Consider the following 9,599-nt stretch of genomic DNA (forward strand, 5'->3'; position numbering starts at 1 on the left):
AGCACGGTCATTCGAAAATACTACCGGGTTTCTACTGATACAAAGCTTAATGCTAATCGGTGAAGTTATCCCTTTAACTAATATATTATTTATTAATTATGAATTTATTTTTATTTATTTTTTATCTACATTTTTCATACATCTCTTCTGGAAATTCTGATACTATTACTATATAGTGGTTCTGTCACCATACGTTTTTGTATCAACGGTTTAAAAAAAAAAAGTATTTGGATTTTAAAATTAAGCACTTTTTTTTTATTTTGTAATCTTTTTTAATAACTCTCTGTAATTGCATCATTATAAATACTGAAAATAAAATGTATTTATGCATTTAGCAGAGGCTTAATTTTAATATTTTACAGTATTCATTTAATATGACATTCTAAAACTAAAATTTAGTAACAAAAAAATAAGAATCAGTATTATTAATGCTGAAAACATTTAATTTGAATATTTTACAGTATTTATTTAAAGCTACACTGTGTGATTTTTTTTTTAAGTTGATTCTTAGCAAAAAACACTTTGTTCTTTCAAAATGATATGTGCTCATTAATGTGTATTTACTTCTACCAACTAATCAAATATTCTCGTAAGCGTAGAATCTTCCATTTAGAGAGTGAGTCGCTCGAATGGCGGCAGCCATGTTGCGCCTCCATCTTGAAATTACATTAGCCAAAGTGTCAAAATTAGCCAAAATTCAAGCTTCGCCTTTCGCGCTTTTACAATCAGTGGCACTGTGACGAATGCGAGGGGGAGATTACTCGCGACTGCCGGCAGATTTGAAATAATACGGCCACCGTAGGAGTTAAAACGCCCTCGGAATAGGAGGGGCTAGAAAGTAATATTCAGTTGGTAGTTATATACAATTTCACCACTAGATGGGAGAAAATCCTACACAGTGTAGCTTTAATGAAATAATGTAATATTATAATCTAAAATTTAGTAAGCTAAATGTGAGTCTGAGTGTTAATGCACCGACCTCAGCTTTTTGATCGCCTCTCATATATGACATCACAAGAGCATCATGGGATCTCGTGGGAATGACAGCTCATGTTTTTAATTTGTGCTCTTGTTTAGAATCGACTGCAGGAGAGTCTCAAGCTGTTCTCGTCAATCTGCAATAACGTCTTCTTCAGAAGTACTTCTATGGTAAGAAACGGCTCAATTAGCCAAGAGTGCTCATCCAATCTCATCCCATTAGCTGGAGAGGAGGCCAGTGTCATCAATCAAGAGACTACACAAAACGCCCAACATATGTGACCAAAAACGTTATTTTCAGGGAAACGCACGGCTAAAGTAGTTCCTGGCAGGTCTTAACCGCATTACAGTTCCATATCACTTCACGTAGTTGACTATATTAACGGAAAATATGATATAATTCATAACAAGAAAAAACATGCAGCCCCATGCGCTTGATCTGCCATGCAGTTTAATTTGAATAAATAAAGTATATAGTCCTATCTATAATCAATAGAAAATTAAACTGAATATATAAATAAATTGATAGTCCTGCTGCACGTGTAATTATTGCAGATAATATAGCAAATAAATAATTATTGATAGGCCTACTTGTTAAAAGGGCTTTGTGTTTCATTTATTAGGCTAGTCTACTGTCAATAATAGAAAAAAAATGAACAAATTAATTGTAAATAAAACAAATTGAATTAAATAAATATTATAAATAAATAATTGCCTGTCGTCAATTATTCCTTACATTTACGATGGATAGATGGATGAATGGATAGATAGATGGATCTATCTATGGATGGACGGATGGAAGGATGGATAGATAGATGGATCTATCTATGGATTGATGGATGGAAGGATGGATGGATTGCTCTATGGATGGATGGATGGATAGATTTCTCAATGGATGGATTGATCTATGGTTGGATGGATGAATGGATAGATAGATGTATTGCTCGATGGATGGATGGATAGATAGATAGTTATATGATTGGATGGATAGATTTCTCGATGGATGGATGGATTGATATATGGATGGACAGATCGATGGATGGATTTAGTTGTAATATTTTTCGCTAAATTGTACATTTACAAACACACACAGACACACACACACACACACATAAATACATATATAGCATAATTTATATCATATAGATTTATATAATATAGCTTTATCTTAATAATTTACAATAATTATTTCAACATTTTCAAGTGTTTTCAGATCTTTCTTTCGTTCAGTGATTTGACAAGCCGCTACTAAAGTCTGCAATGATTTTAGCAATTTAACGCTAAAGTTTTTAACGTCACTGATTTTAACTTAGTTAAATCTAATCTGAATATTTACTTTCCTAATGCACACTTCTGCTCTTTTTATTAATACATTTGTTGTTTTTTATAGTTTATTGTAGTTTTTGATGATAACTTGCTCCGCCTCTGAAACGACTTTCCATTTCTGCTGACGTCATCAAGCCCTCTCATTTTTAGCTCCTCCCCTGCATTCATAATCAATTCAATAATATGAATAATTACTATAAGCCATGAATAATTACTTTTTTCTCATAAATAAAAAGTTACATCGCCGGTTATCCCGATGTCAGTGAGTTGTCCTCAAGTTCTGGAGCTCCACCTCATTATAAACTCTGTATACGATCACCTCATGAAAGAGTGGTTTCGCTCAGACGAAACTCTCTCTCGTTTCATTGGCCGATTTCTGTAGCTTGCTTTGGTAACCTCGCATCTTTCCTCGTAATTACAGCCCACGTCGTCAGTTAGCCCAGACTTTGTTATAATTGCCCATGTCGCTTGGCAATTAAACTAGCAGGCGTATTTTAGGTCGTCCCGTGGGTGACAATGGTCCGCTTGTTGTGTGTCTTTTTATCGCGCCCCCTCCGTAAACCTCTTTCTGAGTAATGAGGTGCGCTAACTGCCCTTGTTAAGGTGCGTTCTAGATCCACGTTAGTCATACTCTGTTGTTTTGAAACGCTGGGCAAAATCATTACTGGACCAAGTTGTTAATTAAGCCATTATAGTAAGCCTGGTGTTTGTAACCCCGCACACACAACTTTCCTCTCCTAGACTTTGTATGTAAGCTTGTCCTGAATGATTGATTTGACAGAGCGGCCGGTTGATGGGTGATGGAGTGACGTGTAAGTGTTTCCCTCTTGTTTTGCAGATGTTATTCATGAACAAGATTGATCTTTTCCAAGAGAAGATTCTGCACTCGGGACGTCATCTACGGCATTACCTTCCTCAGTTCAGAGGTGATTTACACATGAATCACACACTCTCTCTCTGCAGACTCTTAACTTCAGCTGCTCACGAAGACTCATTTGCTTTATTAAAGCTGAGAGTTGGCGAGCGTTTCTGTCTTCAACTGCTCCCAAACATATTCTTTCTTTTATGGTTTGTTGTCTTTCTTTGATTTAGTTGTTTGTTTTGTTCATTTAGTAGATCTCTTTCTTTTGTTTGCTTGTTGGTTCTCTTTTGTTCTTCCAATTGTTTGTTCTCATTGTTTTGAACATTCATTCTTTTGTTTTTTTAACATTTGTTCTTATTTTTGTAACTTTTTTTGTTTATTCTATTGTCATTTGTCCTTTTTTATTTGTTTTATTTTTTCTTTAATTCATTTGTTTTTTTTTCTTTCATTTGTTACATTCTCGTTTGCTTTGTTCGAATTCTTTCATTATTTGATTGTTCATTCTCAGTTTCATTTGTTTGTTCTTGTTCTTTTTGTTAGTTCTCTTGATTATTGTCTTTCATTTCTGTTCTCGTTTGTTCATTCATTTGTTTCATTGTTCATTTTCTGTTTTGTTTGTTCGTCTGTTTGCACAAGAAACACTCTTGTTTCTTTGTTCTGCTCTTTCTTTATATTTCAGTCTGCTTTTTGTCTAATTTATTTGTTTGTTCTTTTGAATTATTTTTTGTTTGCCCTTTCATTCGTTTCTTTTTTGATTTCTTCAATCATTTCATTCTTTTTCATTCGTTATCTTTCTTTTGTTGTTTTTTGTTTTTTTTGTTCCTCATTTTTTTCATTTACTCTTTTGTTCATTTTCTTTTTTCACGTTTATACTTTCATTTTTTGTTTGTTCATTCTTTTTCAACTGTTTTTTCTTATTCATTTTTTTGTTCACTTGTTAGTTTTTGTTTGTTTGTTTTGTTCTTTCATTAATTTATTTTGTTCATTCTCTCTGTTCTGTTTTCTTATATTTGTTTGTTTTCTTTTTCTTTTTATGCTGTTTCTTTATTTTGGTTGTTTGTATTATTTTAGTCTTGCTTTTTCATTTGTCTGTCTGTCTTTCTCTCTTTCTTTCTTTTTTGTTTCTTACCTTTTTTTTCTTCTTTCTCTTTTTTGTCTTGTCCTTTTTTCTGTTTTTGTCTGTCTTTCTGTTTTGTCTTCTTTCTTTCTTTCTTTCTTTCTTTCTTTCTTTCTTTCTTTCTTTCTTTCTTTCTTTCTTTCTTTCTTTCTTTCTTTCTTTCTTTCTTTCAGACTCTGCCATCCTCTATCTCTGTCCTTCTATTAAGACCGAATCCACCATGTCTCCGTGAGTTTGTGGTTTTGCTGTCTAATCAGCTGGAATGGATCCCGTAGATTTTACCTCAGGGAGAAAAGGTCAAGACGGATGAGGCTGGAAAATTCTCGCATAATATTGTCTTCACTATCCAACCCCCACACCGACACTTGTGTATGTTAATCCTGCTTCGGATAGAATATTATAATAAAACCTTTTTACAACTACATTTCACCTGTCAATTCAATTCAATTTAGCATTGAAGGTTTAGAGACTGATCTCCTGTTCATCAGTCCTACCGGTTGGAGCCGATCTCGTCAGATGTGCATAGACTATGTTAATATTTATATCTTAAATATTCCTTAGAGAAAATACTGCTTCAACTATGCAAAAGAAAGCTTCACACTTTATTTAGAGTGGCCTTTTATTGTGGCCAGCCTAAGGCACACCTGTGCAATAATCATGCTGTCTAATCAGCATCTTGATATGCCACACCTGTGAGGTGGATGGATTATCTCGGCAAAGGAGAAGTGCTCACTAACACAGATTTCGACAGATTTGTGAACAATATTTGAGAGAAATAGGGCTTTTGTGTACATAGAAAAAGTCTTAGATCTTGAGTTCAGCTCATGAAAAATGGGGGCAAAAACAAAAGTGTTGCGTTTATCATTTTGTTCAGTGTATATGTTGTTCTTTTGAACTTGAATCCATTAGAAAGATTCTTGAAACAAATGCATAACTGTTTCCAAAATATTATGAGGCAGCAAAACTGTTTTCAACATTGATAATAATAATAAATGTTTCTTGAGCAGCAAATCATCATATTAGAATGATTTCTGAAGGATCATGTGACACTGGATTAATGAAGCTGAAAATTCTGCATTTCCATCACAGGGATAAATGACATTTTAAACCCTTTTACAGTTATTTTACCCTTTTAAATTGGAGTAATATTTCACAACATTACTATTTTTACTGTAAATATGCAACCTTGGTCTTCTTTCAAAAACCTCTCTGTGTTTTTGTTGACAGGAGCTGACTGTGATGTGGACGCTGGCGCCCGGTTCATCGCCTCCATGTTCGTGTCTCTCAACGCCACCCCCAGCAAACTGATCTACCACCACTTCACCACAGCCACCGACACCTCCAACGTGCAGGTCGTTTTCCAAGTCGTCATGGACACCATCATCAAGGAGAACCTGGAGGCCGTGTCCCTGCTCTGAATCCATTCCCCTTTAAAAGCTCAAAGACTCTGATGGTATTTATTACATATGATGCTCTGATATTTATCAGAATGGAGCGACTGCACACTCTTCATGAAGCAATAACCGAATACATGCCAGTTTATGCTCCTCTTACTTAAACTCCAACTAACAAAAGGACTAAATATTTAATAACTGTCCTCATAATGCAATAATAAACTGATCTGAATCACATATTACGCTGTGGAAGTGTATAATATGGTTTTAAAGAGTAAATTGTACTCTCCTGAGGAAGTCGACTTGCTCATCCATGCATCCCATAATTTTCCACCTGACATCCCCCGATTCCTGAGTGTTACCATGGTTAATCATCACTTGTGAAATAACCTTTTCTCCTCTGTAAATCTTTGTTCAACATGGTCCGTTCAGAGATCGAACACCCTCTCAGTTCTTAAAGGGTTTTTTTTTTTGCATTATGAATCATTTTGCTTTTGACTCGCTTGTTATTCAAGGCATTGCAGCACTTTTATAGTTGTCAGAGGATTTATTCAATCGGAAATGGTTTTGATGCACCAAAGTGAGCCACACATCTATATGAAGCATAATCATACTTGTAGCAATTGCATATTGTAAATACATTTCAAATCATGTTACTTTACCATTTTTATCCCAATTATTCATTGATGTATTTTTGCTATTTAAATGCCATATTTCGCTTTTCAAAAGCATTTGAGTTACTTTTGTAAGTGCAAAAAAGCCACTGTGAATAGAAATGTAATTAAAAACTAACATAAATGTATTTGATGTTGTTTCGTGCTGATTTCCCACATACAATGAATGGTGTGAAACGAGTATGTTTCTCAACACAAACATACACACAATGAACGGTATATCTTTCAAGTTTAATAAAATAAAGAAAACATCTTTGAAGGTTTTTGCTCATAACAGTGAATTCTTTTTATGAACATTTAATACATCTGGAAGTTGGTACAGGAGATGGGTGGGTGCAAGTGAGAACATATCGAACAGAAAACACCTCTTCGTTTTGTCTGTGGATTTTGTATTTATATTAATTTATAAATTTTAAGCAGCGAACTTCACATTGTGTGAACCAGTGGTGCTCAAAGCTGCTCTCCGAGATCTATTTTCCTGCACAATACAACTGAAACTAAGTGTTCACACTGAAAGTGACTTGAATTTGGTTTGACTTCACTTTTGCACATTCGCTATATACCAAACCACACTGTAAAAAATGATTGCTTTGATTATCACGACTTAAAATTCAACAATAAAATTGGAAAGAATTTGTTGTTTCAACTTAAAGTATGTGTTCGTGCTTGACTTAAAATGTTAAGTTATCTCAACAAATTTTAAATTAACTATAATTGCAGCAAAAAAATGTTTTACAGTGCAATATCTGATTTTTTTTAAGTACATTTTAATGTCTTGATGCCTGATTTCATTTAACAAAATATATTAAAAACATTGTGTCACAAAACAATCTTATTTTTAACGAATGTTGCGAGACTTCGGGTGTCATCATCTCGTTATGCTGCTTGATATTCAAATTGGTATTTCTTTACTGTAATTTTAACACATTGTCGTAGTTATAAATGCACTTTTGTAGCGCACATAGTTTTGCCGTTTACCTCACTGTTACCTCACTTTTTACATAGCGGCTGGTGAATCGGAAGTCCCGCACGTTCACAGAAAATAACATAATATACATAATACAAGTCAGAGATTAAAAAATATTGTCATTGCTACCGAACTAAACATCTCAGGAAAGCAGATATTCGGGAGCAGCGCTGAACATCCCTGGGTTAAATCAAGTAAACATTCAATGTCAACAGCGCGCCTCACTGCCTTGGCTGTAAATACTCCTGAAATGAAGAGACTTTGGGTCGGGGAAGGAGAGCGAGAGAGAGAAAGAAAGAGAGAGGCGGGTTCCGCTCAGGAGGTGAAGCAGTCCAGCGAATCGAGCGAGAGATACACGTCTGCTTTGCACCGAAACGTGCTCGAACCGTCCTGAACCAGCTCACAGCTCTGTAGGTTTGGAGAAATGTCCTTTACGCAGATGGCCTGAGGGGAACAGAACGGCACTGTAAACCTTAGTGGAAGTTACATGCGATTCTGTCTGAATGAACGCTCTTCTACATGCTTTGAAAAGAAAACGGACAAATAAGATATCAAATATAATTCTGTCTACATTAAATCTGATTCATATAAAGTCTTTTAATGAAAAATATTTTTAAAGACTTTTTTTTGTTGTTGCTTTAATTGGTTCTTTAAAAACAGCTTTTCCCCCATATATATTAATGTTTTAAACGTTTAAACAATCTTTTCATCATATAAACGTTACATTAATAATATTTAATGTACATTCAAATGTTCAGGAATGTTCTGAATATATATATATATATATATTCATATTTGAATGCACATGAACTAATAATTGGTTATGCTTTTTTAATTGATCACTTTAGCAATAAGTTTTGCAAATATATACGAGAAAATTATGAAACTGTTTAATTTAAGTTCATATATATATATATATATATATATATATATATATATATATATAAATGTACATACATACATACATACATACATACATAATTGAATGCAAATTAACTACATCCTAATCAACTTATATCATGTTTATTCATTTTATTAGGCTTATTTAAAATCTAAATTATTTTATAAAATTAAATTCCGGTTTAAAAATATAAAAATAAATATATATATTTTTACTAAATAACATTTGAATAAACTGCCTATGTTATATATGTTTGTGTATATATAATAGGGTATTGTTTACTTTTGCTTATGTAATAGGCTATATATAATATAATAAAACGTGTTTTCATCAAATAGTTTACCATGTTTTTGAGGACTGGCGTTTGTCTGCTGCTGAGGTCGGGTATCGCGCTGTTGGAGACGCCGGGTGTCTCGCCGCTGTCCAGCGCGGATTCACCCTCAGATCTGCGCACATACGGCGACCTCCGGATCCCGGACAGCAAACCCGAGGCTCTCCCGACGGAATAGTAGCTCGGCCCGGTGGACTGCTTGTACCAGGCGTCTGTAGGATGGCTGGAGATGAGGATGGAAACAGCCACGAACACCAGCACGGATCTGACGGACTTCTCCATTGCGCACTTGACCCAAACGTGTGTTTTGATCTATGATGCCTCTTAGCTTTTGGATTGATGTTCTCCACATCTGGAGTTTATATATACCCCTCGGAGTCGTGATCTCGTTCGTCATTCCCCACTAGATGATTCATATTTCCGGCCAATAGGATTGATTTGCGCGTCTTTGAACGTTTGGAGACGGTTGGGGAGCCTTTAACGTCAGGTAGATGTGATGTATGACGGGATCATATTGTTCCTCTGTCACTGAGCCTGTCTATATTGATCAATAAACGTCTTTCTGGCGTCACAGCACACATGAAAAAAAGATTAAAAAAAAAAAAAAATCCCGTGCGTAAAGACGCACACAAGCATTAACCAAAGAATAACGGTATCCAAAAATGTTAACTTGATGTAAATTAGAAGAGATTTGAATAGAATATAATAAAATAAATACAGTAATGAATAATTGATTAAATGAAATCTAGGTAACACTTTATTTTGAGGTGACAAAGTTACACTTTACTACATGTACTTACGATGGTAATAACAGTAAATTATGCATAATTACAAGTAACTAACCCTAAACCAAACCCTAACCATAATACAGTAAGTACATGCAGTTAATTAATATTACTTAGTACTTATTTGAGTAAGAACAATGTAACTACGTCACCTTAAAGTGTCTCATTAATGAATGATTTTAATATTGACTTATTGATTTCTCTGTAATTACACTTTTGGATAAACTATTTTACAGTGTTGTCAGATTTATAAATCATTAAATG

At 34.3% G+C, this 9,599-nt stretch overlaps 2 protein-coding genes across 2 annotated transcripts in view; one reads left to right on the forward strand and one right to left on the reverse strand.

The window, feature by feature from the left end:
• gnav1 (guanine nucleotide binding protein (G protein) alpha v1) overlaps positions 1–6,623 on the forward strand; it is a 29,213-nt gene extending 22,590 nt beyond the window's left edge. Inside the window, exons 7-9 of the mRNA XM_079890354.1 lie at positions 1,078–1,149; positions 3,143–3,230; positions 5,511–6,623. Coding sequence (XP_079746480.1) covers positions 1,078–1,149; positions 3,143–3,230; positions 5,511–5,701 — 351 coding nt within the window. The 3' untranslated portion in view covers positions 5,702–6,623. The remainder of the gene's footprint in view (positions 1–1,077; positions 1,150–3,142; positions 3,231–5,510) is intronic.
• Positions 6,624–7,081: 458 nt separating this feature from the next.
• On the reverse strand, positions 7,082–9,077 carry npb (neuropeptide B). Its single transcript, XM_079889782.1, has 2 exons — positions 8,563–9,077; positions 7,082–7,762 (listed from the first exon to the last, which is right to left on the reverse strand). Exons 1-2 carry the CDS (start codon positions 8,830–8,832, stop codon positions 7,634–7,636), a joined length of 399 nt encoding a protein of 132 aa, XP_079745908.1. The 5' UTR covers positions 8,833–9,077; the 3' UTR covers positions 7,082–7,633.
• Between the last annotated feature and the right edge of the window lie 522 nt (positions 9,078–9,599).

This window comes from Squalius cephalus, assembly GCF_949319135.1.
Source record: "Squalius cephalus genome assembly, chromosome: 13".
Lineage (NCBI taxonomy): Eukaryota > Metazoa > Chordata > Actinopteri > Cypriniformes > Leuciscidae > Squalius > Squalius cephalus.